This window comes from Lissotriton vulgaris, chromosome 12 (genome assembly GCF_964263255.1).
Source record: "Lissotriton vulgaris chromosome 12, aLisVul1.2, whole genome shotgun sequence".
In the NCBI taxonomy this organism is placed as follows: domain Eukaryota; kingdom Metazoa; phylum Chordata; class Amphibia; order Caudata; family Salamandridae; genus Lissotriton; species Lissotriton vulgaris.
The window spans coordinates 238,903,266-238,920,278 of record NC_141700.1 but is presented as its reverse complement, the minus strand read 5'-3'; the positions used below and the strand labels follow the sequence as shown (position 1 = coordinate 238,920,278).

Below are 17,013 nucleotides of genomic sequence, written 5' to 3'. Positions count from 1 at the left end.
TCTTGTATGGTTAATACCTGGAGTTTACTGACTCTTCTGAGAGAGGTGATGGCAAAGAGGAAAGCTACTTTCCAGGTGAGAAATTGTATTTCGCATTTATGCATAGGTTCAAATGGGAGACCCATGAGCCTGGTAAGTACCACATTCAGGTTCCATACTGGACAGGGTGGAACTCTAGGTGGAATTATTCTTTTAAGTCTTTCCATAAATGTCTCGATAGCTGTACCCTAGACAAAGACAAATGTTGTCTGTTTTGGAGATAGGCTGCTATTGCTGCAAGATGTAGTATAACGGATGTATACGCTAGGTTACATTGTTGTAGGAGCAAAAGGTAACAGATGATGTTTTGTATGGAAGCATCTAGTGGGATGATTTTGTTATTTGTACAGTAAATTACAAATCTTTCCCACTTTGCAGCATAGCAAGCTCTAGTGGTAGGACGTCTAGCCTCTTTAATGATGTTCATGCAGTCTGACGGGAGAGTAAGGTAGCCAAACTCTAAGACTTCAGGTGCCAGATTGCAAGGTTGAGTTGATTGGAATCGGGATGCCTTATCGCTCTACGGTTCTGAGTGAGATGCTTGGGTGAAAGGCATAGCTTTTGAGGAGGAACTACTGACATTTCCATGAGGGTTGTGAACAATTGTTGTCGGGCCCATGTTAGAGCAATTAGGATCATTGCGAGGGAATGCTGCGTGAGTTTCTGAACCACTAGCGGAATAAGTGGGAGAGGCAGAAAAGCGTAAGCAAATTTGCCTGACCAGTTCATCCATAGCGCATTGACTTTGGACAATGGGTGTGGATACCTGGATGCCAAGCTTGGGCATTTGGTGTTTAGGTGTGTGGCAAACAGGTCCATTTCTGGGTGGCCCAACATTTGAAAGAATTGGAGCAGAACTTGAGGATGAAGTTCCCATCTGTGGATCTGCTGTTTTTGGAGACTGAGTAGATCTGCAATTTGATTGTGTACTCCTGGGAGTTGTTCTGCAAGGAGATATATGTTTTGAGGAATGGCCACCTTCATATGCTTTGGGTGTGAAAGCTGGGGAGCGTGTGGTCCCCCCCCGGTTTTTGTATAGAATAATTGCTGACATGTGCTTGTATGGACTAGGACAGCCTTGTTTAAGAGATGGAGTTGAAAAGATTTTAACGCTAGGAAGATTGCCAACAATTCCAGGTAATTCCTGTTGAATTGTTTTTGTTGAGGGGTCCATATGCCCTGAATAGTATGGGTTTGAAGGTGAGGTCCCCAGCCGGTGAGCGATGTGTCTGTTAGCACTATTTGTGGAACCGGGTTGAGGAACGGCCGCCCTTTGGAAAGGTTTTGTGTGTTCCACCACTGCAGAGAGCAATGGGTGCGGTCGTCAACCAGCAACAGATCTGTTAGCTGACCTTGAGCCTCGTTCCCCGGACGTGCCAAACTCTGCTGTAAGGGACGCATTTGGAGTCTTGCATGAGGGACGATTAGAATGCAAGAGGCCATCATCCCGATTAATTGCATAAACACTCAAGCTGATAATGAGTGTTGAGGTTGACATATTGCTATTAGAGCTTGTATTGTGCTTATCCTGACTGGGTTGGGGTATGCTAGATCTTTTGAAGTGTCTATTGTAGCCCCTAGATACTGTTGTATGTTGGATGGTTGGAGATGGGATTTGGCAAGGTTTACCATGAACTCCAAGGCTTGAAGCAGTTGGGTTGTTTTGTGTGTGTGTTGCACACAGCTGCTGTATGGCTTGGCTTTTATGAGCCAGTCATCCAGATAAGGGAAGACATGAATGTGCTGCCTTCTTAACACCATGCGTGCGGGCTCATTTTACTGCTGTGCGCTGACTTTTTTAAAAACCCATTGTTCATGACGAGCTCAGCTCGTCATGAGTGTATGGAGGTGTACACCATGACGAGCTGAGCTCGTCATGAGCGTCCAAGGGGTTAAGTGGGCTGTAACTACTGCAAGGCATTTGGTGACCACTCTGGGTGCTGTATTCACCCCGAATGGGAGGACTTTGAATTGGTAGTGTTGACATCTACCATGAACCCAAGATATTATCTGTGAGTGGGGTGAATAGGAATATGAAAGTAGGCATCTTTTAAATCGAGAGTGGAGAGAAAGTCGCCTTGTTGAAGTAGTGGGAGCACCTGTTGGAGAGTGACCATGTGGAAGTGATCCGACTGAATGTAGAGGTTTAGCGGTCTGAGGTCCAATATGGGCCTGAGAGATCCGTCCTTTTTTGGAATTAGGAAATAGAGGGAGTAGACTGTCGTGCCTTGGGGAGGTAAGGGACTGGTTCAATTGCAGCTTTTTGTAATAGAGAAATAACTTTTTGTTTGAGAAGTGTTAGATGTTCCAAGGACATTGGACGTGGTCTGGGAGGAATGTTTGGGGGAGGGGTACAGGGGAGTTCCAGGCAGTAACGATACTGGATAATTTGTATTACCCACCTGTCTGTTGTGATTGAATTCCAGACAGGTAGGAACTGTGAGAGACGTCCTCCGAAAGGAGTGGAATGATCGGGGGAAGTGCAGAGAAGTTACTGTTTGGTGGTAGGGGAGGTGCGGTTCTTGTTGCTGCGACCTCTTCCTTTCCCATTGTTGCCTCTGTAGCCTCAGCGAAAGTATTCTTTGAAGGACGTTTAAGTGGGGCTCTTGTAGGAGGAGGAGGGATGTGCTGAGACAATGGTTTTGGAGCCAGCTCTGTAGAAGAAGTGGCAAAAAGAGCCTCTAGGGAAAGTGAATTGTAAGGCCCCCATGGACTTAGCAGTTTCTGTATCTTTTTTCATCTTGTCTAAGATGTGTCAACTGAAGGTTCGAAAAGGTGCTCTTGATCAAAGGGCTGATTTAGGATAGCAGATTGCACCTCCTGTTTGAATCCAGAGATCCGGAGCCAAGCATGCCTGCACAACAAAACGCTAGTGTTAATGGCATGGGATGCGGTATCAGCCGTGTTGAGCGCACATTTAATTGAGGTGTTGGTTATTAATTTTCCCTCTTGGATAAGGTCGATGGCCTTTTGTTTGTACTGGTCAGGAATATGTTGTTTTCAAACTCGGACTTTGTTTCTTGGACTTTATTTCTCTCTCACGATATCTCTTTTTCGCCTTATTTTATTTAATTTCTTTCTGACTTTATTCTATTTGTTTTCTTTTGACCCGTCATATTCAATCTTGCTCTGACCTCATCAGTTCACTTGAACTTCACACACATGGGTGTTCTCCTTTATTTCCTTCTTTATTTCCTCTTTACTTCTCCTTCTTCCTCTTACTTTTTTTTACCTTTTGTTGTTAATTTACACTTCTTTGTAATCCCTTGTAATTTGTTTGAGTTCTATCTATATATTGGTTATATAAGTTATCATTATTTTCAATTTATTGTATGGTCCCTCTATAGTGTCTACTTATTCTACTGTCCGTTTACAGTGCCCACTCATTCTATTTTTCTTTTCACTCGGTACCTCTTTGATGATCATTTTGCTTTTTCCATCCCTAGTCGGGAGGATCCTTATTTGAGGGCTCCGCTCTGCTTCTTTTTTGATTGAGCTTTATTTACAATCAGACAACAGGACTGGCAGGGCATACACTATGCAGTCCTCTTTCTATTACCACACTGTTTCACGCTGTTTATACGATCACTGCGTCTTCCGGGTTTAGTCTCAAGAAGACGCCAAATTAGTCACAAGCACGCTTAGACGCTCACCAGGCGGCATTGAGGTGAGGTTTTACCCTTTTTGATATGCATGCTCGCACAGCGTTATTTTCACATCTACATTCTCCGCAGCCGGTCTTGAATATAATGCTCACCTGGAATACCTCTCTTACATTAGAACCTTAAGCACGATCACATACTTTATGCCTACCCGTTTTATACACACGTGTGCACTGTTAGAATCCCGCCGACAGCTACCTCTCACGTAGAGACTCTTGCCCACCTCTAAGAATGCCCATATATCATAAGCTCGAACTATATCACCGACTAAGACTCCTACTGCACTTTTAACAGCTCAATTAGAGTGCCTCAAACTCTTATAGTCGATTATTTTTGTATTACAAGTTCATTACCGCTCATTATTGACTTTTGCTATTTAAGGCATTCTGTTGGATCCATTTTCTTCAGTTTTTTAATTAGCTACCCCGTTAACACTTTCCTTCCTACACTTGGAGACTCCACATACACCCACAGTATACTTTGGGCTTACTTTATGGATTCCCTACTTTATTAATTCCAGATTAAGCACAGTTTGTACCACGACTGGCCAATGGACAAGTACCTTAGTATGTTTGTACATGTTTCTCTCTAGAACATTCCCCCTGAAGAAGAGCCATTCGGCTCGCAATGCATCGGGGACAGATGTCTCAGTGTATTGTTGATTTGACATACGTTTGAAGAAGTTAAACGTTGCATCTTGTATTCATCAATAAATATGCTATCATATGATGAAATATGATATGATCAACATCTAAATGAAGATGACACAGATCTAAATTTTGTTCTGACTGGATTGGTATAAGTTGATCTACCATTTGGCGATATTGATATTCCGCCACAGGAGTGCTGTCGAATTCATCCTTACACGGAGTAAGGTTTTTTCAGACATTATTTATAGCACCTCGAGGACTGAGGGGTGAACATTTCCAGCTCCCTAAGAAACAAGAACTTTTACAAATTTGACTACTTTGCGTTTATTTTGGAGTGCAGCAGTCTTCCTTCCATTTTTCATTTTGTTTTCAAGCTCATCATAGTGGGCCCTGTCGTATCTGGCCAATAAAGCTTGGGCATTGGCTATCGGCCAATGATTTGCAGCCTGTAACGCAACCCATTTACCAGATGAGTCTATTAATTTTGACTCCTTATCAGGAGGGGGAGGGAGGGTCACCTGTACTCTGCGAGTTTGCCCTTTTGCGTGCTTTAGACACCACAAGAGAATCAAAAGGGTTTGGACCTTTAATGTACATAGGGGCATTGGGAGCTGCCTTATATTTTTTATCTATCCTGGGGTTGAGAATCCTGGCTCTGACAGGGTCTTTAAAAACTTCGGGGGCATGTTTGAGCATGCCTTTTAACACTGGAAGAGTGTGTGTGGACTTTTGCGAGGGTACAAGTGTTTCAAGTAAAAAGTCTAAGGGATCGGAATGTAATTGTACCCTGTGATATTGGGCAGCCCTATTTATTAATTGTGCGAACCCAATATGGTCATCTGGTGCTGATGGCCTAGAAGGATAGCGGTCCGGGTCATTGGGTGTGTTGGGATCTGTGTTGTAGTCATCCCAAGGGTCTACGTCATGTGGGATGGTATGTGCATTACCATCCCCATGTGGATCTATATTCCCTCTCCTGTCAGTATGATCATCCTCAGTATCCGATGTTTGAGGTGAAAAAGTGTATCCGATGTTTGAGGTGAAAAAGTATGTTGTGGTGAGTGAGGTGGTAGAAATCAGAAGATTTGGATCAGGAGGAGGAGAAGGAGGGGGGGAGTTGTTCGTACTCGTCTCCTTTCGCTTCCAGGGTATTTCAGACTCCTCTGAAGTGTCCAGATTCCTCTTTTTTGGATGCTTGGCAACGACTTTGCCAGTCTCTGAGTGAATAAAAAGAGTCTTGTTTTGGATCCGAAAAATCAAGTACCTGTTGTGTGGGTAAAATGTATTTTTTGATGCCGAAGATATTGAATCAGAATGTTCTTTTGACATGGTTATCCCTCACTTTTTGCGTGGAAAATGCTTTGGTTTTGATTGTAGTGCACCGGTTCCCTGTCAACCACAACCCCTGTGCTAGAGCTTCTCTAAAACTGTTCCACACTTGGCTACTTCAGTCCCCTGCAAGTCCCTAGTAAATGGTGCCCTTGGTACCTAGGGCTTGGAAACTGAAGAGGGCCCCCTAGGGACCCCTCACCAAGGCCATGCCACTGACCCTGCAGCTTGCATGCCTTGGTACAGTGAAAAACAGCAACATCAACATGGCGTACTGCCTCTGTGTCATGCCAACAAGCACTGCCTAAAGTATAGGTAAGCCACCACTCTAGCAGGCCTTAAAGCCCCAAGGCTGGGTGCACTATATTACAGGTGTGGGCATATCTGCATGAGCATATATGACCCTACAATATTTAAGACAATTCTTAGATATTGTAGGTGCCAGGACAGCCATAGAAAGTACATGGCCTAGAAACTCGACACTCTAGTTCCCCAGCACCATGATGGCCTCTCTGAATCCAAATGATTTTGGTACCAAACAACTCCCCTTAATAAACCCACACTGATCCCAGGATGGGCACAGTGCTCAAGATGGAAGCTTCAAAGGCCTGCCACCTTTTTAATGTGGCCCAGCTTCTGCTGCTAGCAGTAGATGTCAGCCCCTGTTCAAATCCCCACCTTTTTTTGGGGGGGGGGGGGGGGGGGGGGAACAAAGGACTCTGGTGTCCCCCGGAAAGGCGTTCCCTTACCACTCTGCACCAGACGCCTCTACCCTGAGTCGAGGTGGCCCACCGGTCCAGAAAAGGTTCCCCAACGATCTTGAGTGCAAGTCCATTGATGACTGACCCCTCTTGGAATGCACGACGATGCCTGCAGTGCAAATCTCTGCCCCAACCGTGCCCCGCTCCGATAAGAAAAACCGGACGTCAAAGGACACCTCTGCACCTGAAGCCACTGGGCCTAGGAGAGCTCGGGTAACGATGTCCCTACGACCCACAGCATCCAAACTTAACTCTGCTGTCGCTAGTTTTCTTTGTAAGCCTCCGGTTCGACTACTGCAACCTGTTTTTAAAACAGAGTTCCTCTATTTCCTTGCATTGGGCGCCCAGCACAGTGTCCGCACCCTGCACCAGGCCGCCCCTGTGCCTCTGGCTGGTGGTGTGTGTTTGGTGCTGCCTTGTGCCCCCTGTGCTTGCCTAAACCTCCAAAGCTTGAATCCAGCAGCTGCTTTACTTACCTGCAAGCAGCGTGTCTTCAAGTAACCCCAGTCTCCATTGGTTAACATTCAGCCTGAGCTCCATACTTGACCTATGTACCCGGCCGCCAATGTGCCGCTGTGGGTGCAGTGTTTGTGCTCATCTGAACTTTGCCCTCTGCTGACCTCCAAACCCAAAGACTGGAACTGTAAGTTGTGTACTTACCTGCAAAACCATATTATTGTTCGTCTATCATGTAAATAAATATATCAAAGTACCATTATAAATTGGTCTAGGATTTATTCATCAAGTGTGTCTCTCATTTATTGCAAACAAATCAACTAACACAACACTCCGATAAGCCTAACTGCTATCTCACTCTACCACATAATAGAGCAATAGTGCTACCTATTTAGCCTCTTTACAACCTTGGGAGATCCACTGCACTTCCTGCACACTATACCTCTATTTGGTAAGGTATATGGGGATCCAGCCTCTCTCAGTGGGTAACATGCTAAATCTTGTACAGTACGATTGATAGGGTTAATGTGATGTGTAGTACCGTAACCTACAAATTTTTGCCACTTAGCTGCATAGCAGGTCTAGTGGCAGGATACCTTGCTTCCTTAAGGGTAATCATATATTCTGATGGTAAGTTTGGATATCCAAACTCTATGACATCAGGAGCCAGATTGAGCGGTTTGAGATCTGGCTGCTGAATTGTACCTTGACTTTGCGTGAGAAGGTCTCCTTTGTTGGGAAGCTTTTATGGGGGGCCACTGACAACTCAAGTAGAGTGGTGTACCATGGTTGTCGGCCCCATGTGTGAGCTTGTAGAATTAGGGTCAGAAATGTTTGTCTAAGCGTCCCCAGCACACATGGAAGTAGTGGATGAGATGGTAAGGAGTAGGCAAATATCCCTGACCACTTCAAACATAGTGCACTGCCTTATGACTTTGGCTGTTGAAGCCTGGAAGTGAATTGCTGGCATTGTGCATTTGTACTGTAGCAAAAAGATCTACGTTTGGTGTCCCCCACAGTTGGCAGTACTGTTAAAGGACTTATGGGTGGACTTATGGGTGGAGTTCTCACTAATGGACTTGTTGCTACATCATGCTTAGGAGGTCCGCAAACTTGTTGTCTGCTCCCAGGAGATATTCTGGCAGGAGTTGAATGTGATGGTCTATTGCCCATTTCCACATTCGTTGGGTCAGCTGCAATAACTGAAGGCAATAATTGCCTCCTTGTTTCTGTATGTAGTACATCGCTGTCATATTGCCCGTCTTTATGAAAGCCACTTTGCGGTGAATGTATGAGAAGAATGAGTGCCATCTGAATTGCCAGGGGGTCCAAAAAGTTGATATGTGGAGTCCTTTGTTAAGTGCTCCTTAGACTGTCATTCCCAACATTTGTGCATCCACAACCTCTGAGTGATGTGCATGTGGTACTGTCACTTATGCGAAAGGGTTCATGAAGCCCTTCTCTGCAGAAGACTGCGGCTAGTTCTCCATTGCAGGGAACAGACAACTGAGGGCTCAATCAACAACAGATCCACCAGACTGCACTCCACTTGTGACTATTGTGAGGCCAAGCACTTCTGTAGCGGGCCAGCATGCAGCCAGCCATTATTAGGTGTAATAGCTATACTAGAGGTCATCATGCCGAAGAGACGCATTACCATTCTGACTGGCAGGCAAGATGTGGCTTAAAAAGAGCCAGTTGATTTTGGAGATTGAGAACCCTTTTGAGTATTGGAGTAAGCTTGGTCTGTCATGACGTTGAAAATCACTACTAGAGTGGAATCTGAATAGATTCCAGGCGTGACTGTGGCATTTATTGTGAATCCCAGCAATGCAAGGGGAGTCATTGTTTGGTGGTGGTAAGCTTACTGCTGTATTTGGTAAGTTTGCCTCGGTCCCAGGTGAATGGTTTACTTCCACCCCTCCTCTGTTCTTTCAGACAGGACTGGCATGGGGTGGTTGTTTGTAGCATGTCCATCACTTGTGCAGGCTCGGTGTGTTTATTTATCTTCTCTGCAAATATTTGGTGATAACCTGCACACCTATCTTAATTAGTAATCAATGAATCAAAAAAGAAACAATGGTGCAACCTTGTAACCCTGACCAGCCCCTGTCCGGTACTATAAACTATTATTTGTGCAAACAGAGCCTGTTGCATATGAGAAGGTGCACTTTTCACCTGCCCTTACGGTGCTATGTTGTATCTCAATGTGCTAGCACCAAGTGTTGATTTTAGGGTGTATTCAAACCAAACTGTACATAATCATACACAAAACAATGCATAAATCATTTGAAAATGCTACATTATAGCTGTAGTCCGTATCACAGTAACACGAATGTTAACAAATATGATAACAAAAGCTCATTCACCAAATTGCAGTTATCTTCTTGTGCTTTACTGCTCCAGCAAAGTTGTTACAAATCCCAATGCATTTCGGGAAATCCCTTCATCAGGGGAATACTTTCCACTATCGGGAGTTACGGTTCAGAGTTTTAACCGCTAAAGGAATGCCTTGATCAGTATTAATTCTCAACGTGCTTGAAACCACGCCGACTATAATCCCATTTCGGTGCTGGCCATAGGCTCGTGTAGTCTTTTTGAAACGCGAGACGCTACACGAGCCTATGGCCAGCATCTGGTAGTTGTTGAAAGAAATATCCAATCTCGTCCCACTGGGCTCGGTCATAACGAGAAAGAAAGCCTACATAGTTGGAGATTCATCAATGATTGGTGTTGCCCGCAGCCACCCTCTTCCCCGCAGCCTCAATCCTTCTACTTTATTTATCAGGAGGGGATGTTTCTCCTGTTTTATGCGCCACTGCCCTTTTAGGAGCGGTGGCTACCACTGAGTAATCTGGTGAGAGCAGTCCCCCAATATGCAAATGGATCTACGGGTGATGCCTTATACTTCCTCTCGACCTCTCGATCCTAGGAGTGAGCACCCTACTTTTAACTGGGTACTTCAAAATTAAGGTTGATGGTTTCAGCAGCTACTTTATCTACTTAACAGTTCTGCTTGATCTGGATAAAGTTTCGACTAAAAAGTCCTCCTCTTCAGGTGTGACATACATATCAACTTTATGATATGCTGCAGCTCTTTATATGACACTGCGGCAATTCATGGTGTCGTCTGAAGGAGAAGGCTTAATAGGGATGGCCTCTAAATCCGGGTCATCCTGTGGGTCAACATAGTCCTCGCAAGGAAGATCAGAACTCTGTGGATACTAAGAAGGCCCTGCTAAATCTCCCCGCACCCCCGAATAGGGCTGTACACTCCCAGTAGTTGAATGTGTAGGACACTGCGATGGAAGTCAATATGCTGGGGATCCCTGTGGTTAGTGTGGGTGATGGTGGACTGGAGCCTTCATTGACCATAGGTCGATTTGGTGGTGGGAGCTGCAAGGTTTCTTTGTAGTCTAAGTGCCTCTGTTTGGGTTTAGTGCGTTTCCCAGTCTTTGGGTGAATGGTCTGCTGCCTGTTGTCCAGGACCTGATGTAGTTCTTTAAAGATTGGACCCTCATCTTCCTCAGCATCCTGATGTTTCAGGCCAGACTGTTTTGAGCACCAAACTGTCTTTTGGTGGGCTTTTGGACGCCGAAGGCTTCAGCTTCCATGGCTTAAATAACCAATGTTTTGGCACAGACGGCGTTGGTGAGGCATGGAGTCCAGAGATCAGGGAATTCGATGCCTCAGTGCCATGCCTGTTCCTGTGGTTAGGATTGAGAGGCCTCTCGTCCTTTCTCACCTCTGAATCTTTGTTATGGTGTCTACCAGAACCACTTGGTAGTGGAGCACCAAGACCTATGTTAAGCAGTGGGGTTCTGGGCAGATCAGCCCTAGGGTGCATATCCAAGACATCTAGCAACCGTGCTTTGTGTGAGTGGATTGAGGGATCACAGTACCCACAACCCAGGGTGCAGTCTATATCTTTGGGTCCGTGGCTGTTTCTGGCTCTGTGTGAGGAGCTTTTTGATAGGAGATAGACGCCTATGTTTCCTAATCACTGTCTCCAATGTTGGAGTCTCTGGATGCGATGTACTGCGGGTTACCCGCCGACTCGCCTCCTTTGTATTCCTTCTCCTCTCCAGTGTTGATGATCTCTTCTACCTTCAAAACCTTCTGTTTGACTACTTCTTCTTGTGCCTCTTCCCCCAAGTGTCCCGATGACCTCTAGCTGGACGAAGAGGACTTGGGACGCTGGGAATGGTCCTACGGCCTCCTCTTCTTTGATCAGGAACGGGACATCTGTGGAGTCTCACTGGATGGTGTAGACTGTGGGACTCCTGCAAGGTCTATGGAGCCATAGCCAGACAGTCCGAGCACGACTTCGGATCATGGTTGCGCTTGAGACACCAGAGGCAGATAAGATGGGGGTCTGTAACGAACATCGTGCGAGGCCAGGCTCTGCACGGCTTGAACCCTGTCTTCCCCAAAGACATCCTCGCAAACTATAGAAAAAATTTAGAATTTGACAGAGTCAAGAAAAGGCTAATCAAAAAGCAACAGATCGGTAGCTCTTCCCGGATCGGCGCATAACTGGCGCGGAAAGATAAGAACCAACCTATATAGGTACTGCAATATCATAACCAACGCAGCCGATGAGGTCATGTGGAGTACAATGGAGCCACTCAACGGCACGAGCTAGGGGTAGTGCTCAGCTAAAGTTTCCAGATCCAGATTAACGCCAGGGAAATTCAAAGGTAAGTAATCTGCATCTAGAAGTCTCCATCAGATTTTTGGGTTGCACCTTTGAAATGTGGTCTGATTCATTGCAACTACCCGAACATTCTACGCTCAGGGCAAATATGTGGCGAGTCGGTTACTCAGCGCTTTGCCACATGTCTTGTCTACGTCATGGGATGATTCCTTGAAAATGATGTTAGCGTCACCGGATCTGTAATGTCTCGAGATAGGTTGCAGAGAAGCGGACTTGGACGACCACATCCAAGCCCAATGGCGGAGAAAAACAAACTGAAGATAAAGCCAACAATCATGCGCATTACCTCGAAGAAGAGAAGTCACAGATTCTGGTGACTCAAAAGACTTCTTTGAAGAAAAACAAGTTGTAAACGTCCGAGAACAACACAAGATAGCAGGATTATGCAGAGCATGTCTATCTAAAGCCACACATGCTACAAACAGATTTTTTGTAAGTGGTCAGCCAGATTGATAATGGTTATTTTCGTCAGCTCCCATAGGGCACGGGACCCAGAAGGCACAGGACTTTAGAGTGGGCACTGTGAGGATGCCAGAGGTAAAGACTTTCCAACTTAGAGTCCAGCCACTTAGGACTCTTGGTCTGGAGGGGCTGCAGGAGTGGCATTTGGATTCAACTTAGCAGAGGAAATTTGGACGGCAGTAAAGTACAAGACTGTGTCATTGAGTAATTGGTCTGTGGACTGCTAGGCCCAAGAACAGTTCCCACCAGGCAGCCAGTACAGATACCTTTTAAAAAGGTAGCAGAGGATCTGAAACTTAGGAGGAAGTTGCAAGATTTCTGTCAAAATGTTACATTTGGCCTCAGTTGAGGCAGCAAATTAAACCACATCTGCTGCTATTTGTACCACTCATGTGACCCAAAAACCTACCTTTTCTGAAGGAGGATCAGAGGGATAAGGAATATCCTCTTCTGGAGAGGACTCTAGACTACTTGTGTTTTGGAAGTCTCGGTATAGGCTACCTAATGTTCTGTAAGAGGTTGTCAGTCTTACAGTCATCATCCTAAGCACGGCCAAGGTCTATCTCGGGCAAGGCAAGAACACTGAAGTCAGAATCAAAACATTCATCCATTAAGGGCAATGTCTAAGCCCAAAGAAGGTGTTCTTCTAAGAGTACATCAAACAGACCTGAACTTTTCCTTTTGCGACTCTAATAAAGTCAATCTACTTCATATGTTTTAGAGGCAGCAGCAAAATCAGTTTCGAGGGTGGAGTCTTCTGCAGCGACAAGCACACCAGGGGCCCACTTCACAAAGGTATACTTGGACCTTAAGTCCAAGTTTACCTTTATGAACCGGGCCCCAGGGTAATGCCTTGTAAGGAACTGGCTTCTCCGAAAGCGGTGCCAAGGATAGAGCCAGGTGTAGTCAGAAAAGCTGAAACCACCAAAGCAGCAGCTGTGGCCCACACTTGGGGTAGGGTTAGGATAACAGGGCTGTCCCTGAAGATATTCAGCATGGCATGCAGGGAGGCCTCGAACTACACAGAGTAGGCCCATAAAGTCAGGAAATCATACTTCACCTCCTTTAATGCTGGAATAAGCTCTAGTGATGAGGAAGAGACCGACATTAGGAATGCTGTTGGGACTTCATACTGTTTCAGGAGCGGGACTATTTCCATACGGAAAAAGAGGATTCTCATTCTTATAGAGTTTTTTTTTTGTGAATACAACTTGGGAGATCATTCCTGTGTAAGAGACTTACCTGAGGGGGCTACTTTGAAAAATACCTGCTGGCTTTGACCAAACGTAACTTGCTGTGACGCTCTCTAATATCTTTCGGGTGCACCAAGGAAAAGGAATGACAGGAAAAAGGGTCATATTTGAATACTAGAAAACACAGGCAGATATCCTTGTTGAACTCAAATTACAGCATGTGCAACAGGATTTAAAACCTGACACCTCAGACGGAGACATTTGACCTAGATGTTGTTGAAAGTTATGGAAATTAATTGGTGAAGTTCAGAGAAGAGCTCCAGACCCATGACAATGAGTTGAAAAAAAGAACTACTAAAGCGCCAATTTATGTCCAGATGTAATCACATTCTAGGCAAGCAGAGCTGCTGTTGAAGCTGCAAAGAGCCACAACTGGGGATGCTGGTGTGCTCTTGCTGGGTAAACATTTTCAGATCAAGTATGGCTCCTGGTGGATAGTTATTAAAAGTGGAATCAACAAGCAGGAAAATGGATCTATCAGAAGGAAAAACGTTGCTAAATTTACTTCACTGGAAGTCAGTTTATCAGACTAACTAATGCCGAGGTGCTCAGAATCTAATCTAACATTTTAGTTACAAAAAAACACTGTTTAGAGAGCTCAATTTCTGCTCAAATATGATACTCACATAGCAGATGAAAAGACTTGCTTCTCTGGAGGAAGGTGATTTCCATTTAAGTAAAAAACCATTTGCTTTTTCTGTAGGTCCAAAAGAAATCCTATTGTATCGCCTACAAAAATAAAGAACATGCATAATTCATAATGTATGACTTCATGATGACGCTAGTATCCTTATGTTCCGATTTTCTTTCTTCAGCTAGTTGTAAATGGTGCCACTGTAGGCAGGACCAGAAACCATTCTTAGAATGATAGCAGACACCAACTTTTGCTCAGGGAACCACCCAGAGTTTTATTTTGTGACTACACATGCCCCACTATTCACACTTTCACCATCAATTGTCTCAATAGGTCTATTTCTGCAAAATAAGATTGTCTCTGACTGGATTCTCGACACCCACAACTGAATGGCGTAGTGGGTAACGGTAAGAAGGAAGAGCCACAACTAGTACTGGAATCATCATGTACATATATTTTCCTCACTTGGTTATTCTCTGAAGGCGGCTCAATAGAACATCCATGTAAACCTTTGAGGTCTTGACTGCCGCTCTGAAAGATACAACAGCTTTGGCCCTAGCAAGCAGATCTACAAGTCACAGGTGAGCAGGTCCCAACCACTATCTCATTCACCCCCACTCACAGATTGGTTTCACAGTGGGAACTGTCTACTACACTCTTGACTCACTCTTAACTGTAGCAGGAAACAAACACGCTTTTCAGGGCAAACATTGTTTGAGGATCAGATAATGAAGAAACCAGATTTTAAAATCCTTTTTGAACCACCACTTTGGTTATTATTGCATGATGTTGCATTCACTCTTCCATTAACTCAATGTATTAAGATTAACTTTTATAAGTCATTTTAACATTCAGTATTGGCAAAGATTTTCTTTGTAACAAACTTTATTGCCATTTTCCGCATATATGATACAATCACAGTGATAAGTAATGCAGTGTGAACTCAATGCAAGCATCTTACAAGGCAACTGAATCACCCACAGTTAAATAAGACAAATAGCAGCATATCTGGTTAGTAATCTAAGCGGTAACATGCATAGAAGCTACGATATCTATACTTGTGGCACAAATAAGTACCAAGAGCGAGTCTCAACAAAATAAGGAACCATGACCAAAAGGAAGGGAGGAAAAATAGTGTTGAACGGCTAAACAAGCAAATCAACAGGATAAACACAGGGGCCACTATGTTAATGGGGCGCTAATGGGGTCTTTAGTTGGAAGGGCGATAAAGCAGGGGGTCATGCAGTTAACAGGGCAGGGACATTATGCATGGGAGCAACACAGGCATGTCAGTATATGAAATTACAACATAAGTGCGATGAGGGCTCCATAAGCAGCCCAAGATGACTGAATGCTCGCCAGACAGGGTCTTGTTTGGAGTGGGAAGCAGGTAACTGTCTGTAGAGATCAGTGGGCTATCCTGAAGCAAGAGGTCTCACGCTTGAGTATGTTCTGGACTAGGTCAGCCCTTTCGTGCCTCCAGCTTCATAGCAGCACCTCACATTCCTTTCATCTAGACAGATCCCGCATCCATTCCAGGAGAGAGGGTCCGACAGGGGACCTCCAAGCCAGAGCAATGTTTTTACATTCCAGGCCAAACGTCAGGTTTGCGAATTTAGTCATGATAAGTCTGGCATGGGGTCTGGGGAAACAATCCTAGAAGGCACACAACTAGTGTTCTTTCGAAGGTGCGGTCCATAGCGGCATTGACAATGGCTTTCACCAACTCCCACAAAGGGTAAGAGTCAGGCAGTCCAACACCAAGTCTGCACCATCTAGTCATGCCATCTGGATCCCCGGGAACATTTTATCAAGTGAACTAGGAGTCTGGTACACCCTATGCAGATAATACTGAATCCGTTTACAGTGGGCATTGCAGGAAGACTGGGGTGGATAACAGCATGTTTCCCCAGTCTCTGTGCACCAGCCACTGACCCAAGTCCATGGCTCAGCTATCCCGGCAGGAAGAGAGGTTGCATTTGTCCTGAGTGGGCAGAGAGCTTTATAGCAGCGTAATCACATGAGCTAGACCGTTGTGGTGCAAATGTTATTCAGACACTCTTGCTCAATAGATTCCAGGCCCTCGATGCCCCAGAGCCGACGAACAGCAGCCACTACTGTGCCATATAAGAGAAATTGATGAAGAGGAATAGCAAACTCAGCAATTATGTCCTGGAAGTTCAGTAGTTGGCAATTCGAGAAACAGTCTGAGTCCAGTCAATCCCCTACGCTGCCATTCTCGCAGCTCAGTCCAAACCACTATGTGCAGGAGGTTAGGCAATATTGCTGATGGGAGGTCTCTGGCATAAAGACGCTTTGTCTTCATACGCTGGAGTGCTGCGGTCAAGGTGAAATGAAGGATAGGCAGCACAGGACCGTACGCTTCCTTACGGTCAGTGTTGGCAAACTTTATTGTTATGAAACCCAGACAAACTGTTTTAAAGAGGTCCTCAATTCATAAACTGTTGCTTTTGAAAACACATTTTATAATTTGTTTTTGCGCTTGCACTATGACGGGGACAGTATACCAGGGCCACCATAAAGCCAAGGGCGGGTCACTGTTATGACTGAAATATGCCAGGAACACCATTGAGCACTGTCAGGGGTCTCCAACCTTTTCTGTAATGGAAGCTACTTCTGATCAGTGAAAATCATTGTGAGCTACTGAAGGCCAAGTAACTCGCTCATTTTTACCAGACACCCCCTCGCCCAGCTTCACTGACTTTAAACCTAATGTCCATGGAGCTCGCCTTTATGGTTTGAACAAAATACTGCAAGACTAACAGTACTATTATAGAGCTGCCTTGTTTGTCAGTGAGTGCATGGTCTGTGGCACGGTGGCGGTTTCTGGGATTAAGCGGAGGGGCTACGCCCTCCCAATTAAATGTTACATAGATTGATCGATGGTTATTGTTAAAAGCAATTACCATGCTTTTAAACTATTCTTAAGATTAAGCATTCACTGCCTTTGTTTGCCGACAAGTCTGCAAAACGGACGTCAAGCAGGTTTAATTTAGACAACTGCGCAAGCATGCATGTGTCTATGGCCA

At 45.0% G+C, this 17,013-nt stretch overlaps 1 protein-coding gene across 4 annotated transcripts in view; it reads right to left on the bottom strand.

Moving 5' to 3' along the window:
* RSPRY1 (ring finger and SPRY domain containing 1) overlaps positions 1 to 17,013 on the bottom strand; it is a 300,486-nt gene that overhangs the window by 58,359 nt on the left and 225,114 nt on the right. For all 4 annotated transcript variants that reach the window (XM_086947733.1, XM_086947736.1, XM_086947734.1 and 1 more), the window contains exon 12: positions 13,956 to 14,058. In XM_086947733.1, the coding sequence (XP_086803859.1) occupies positions 13,956 to 14,058 (103 nt within the window). The remainder of the gene's footprint in view (positions 1 to 13,955; positions 14,059 to 17,013) is intronic.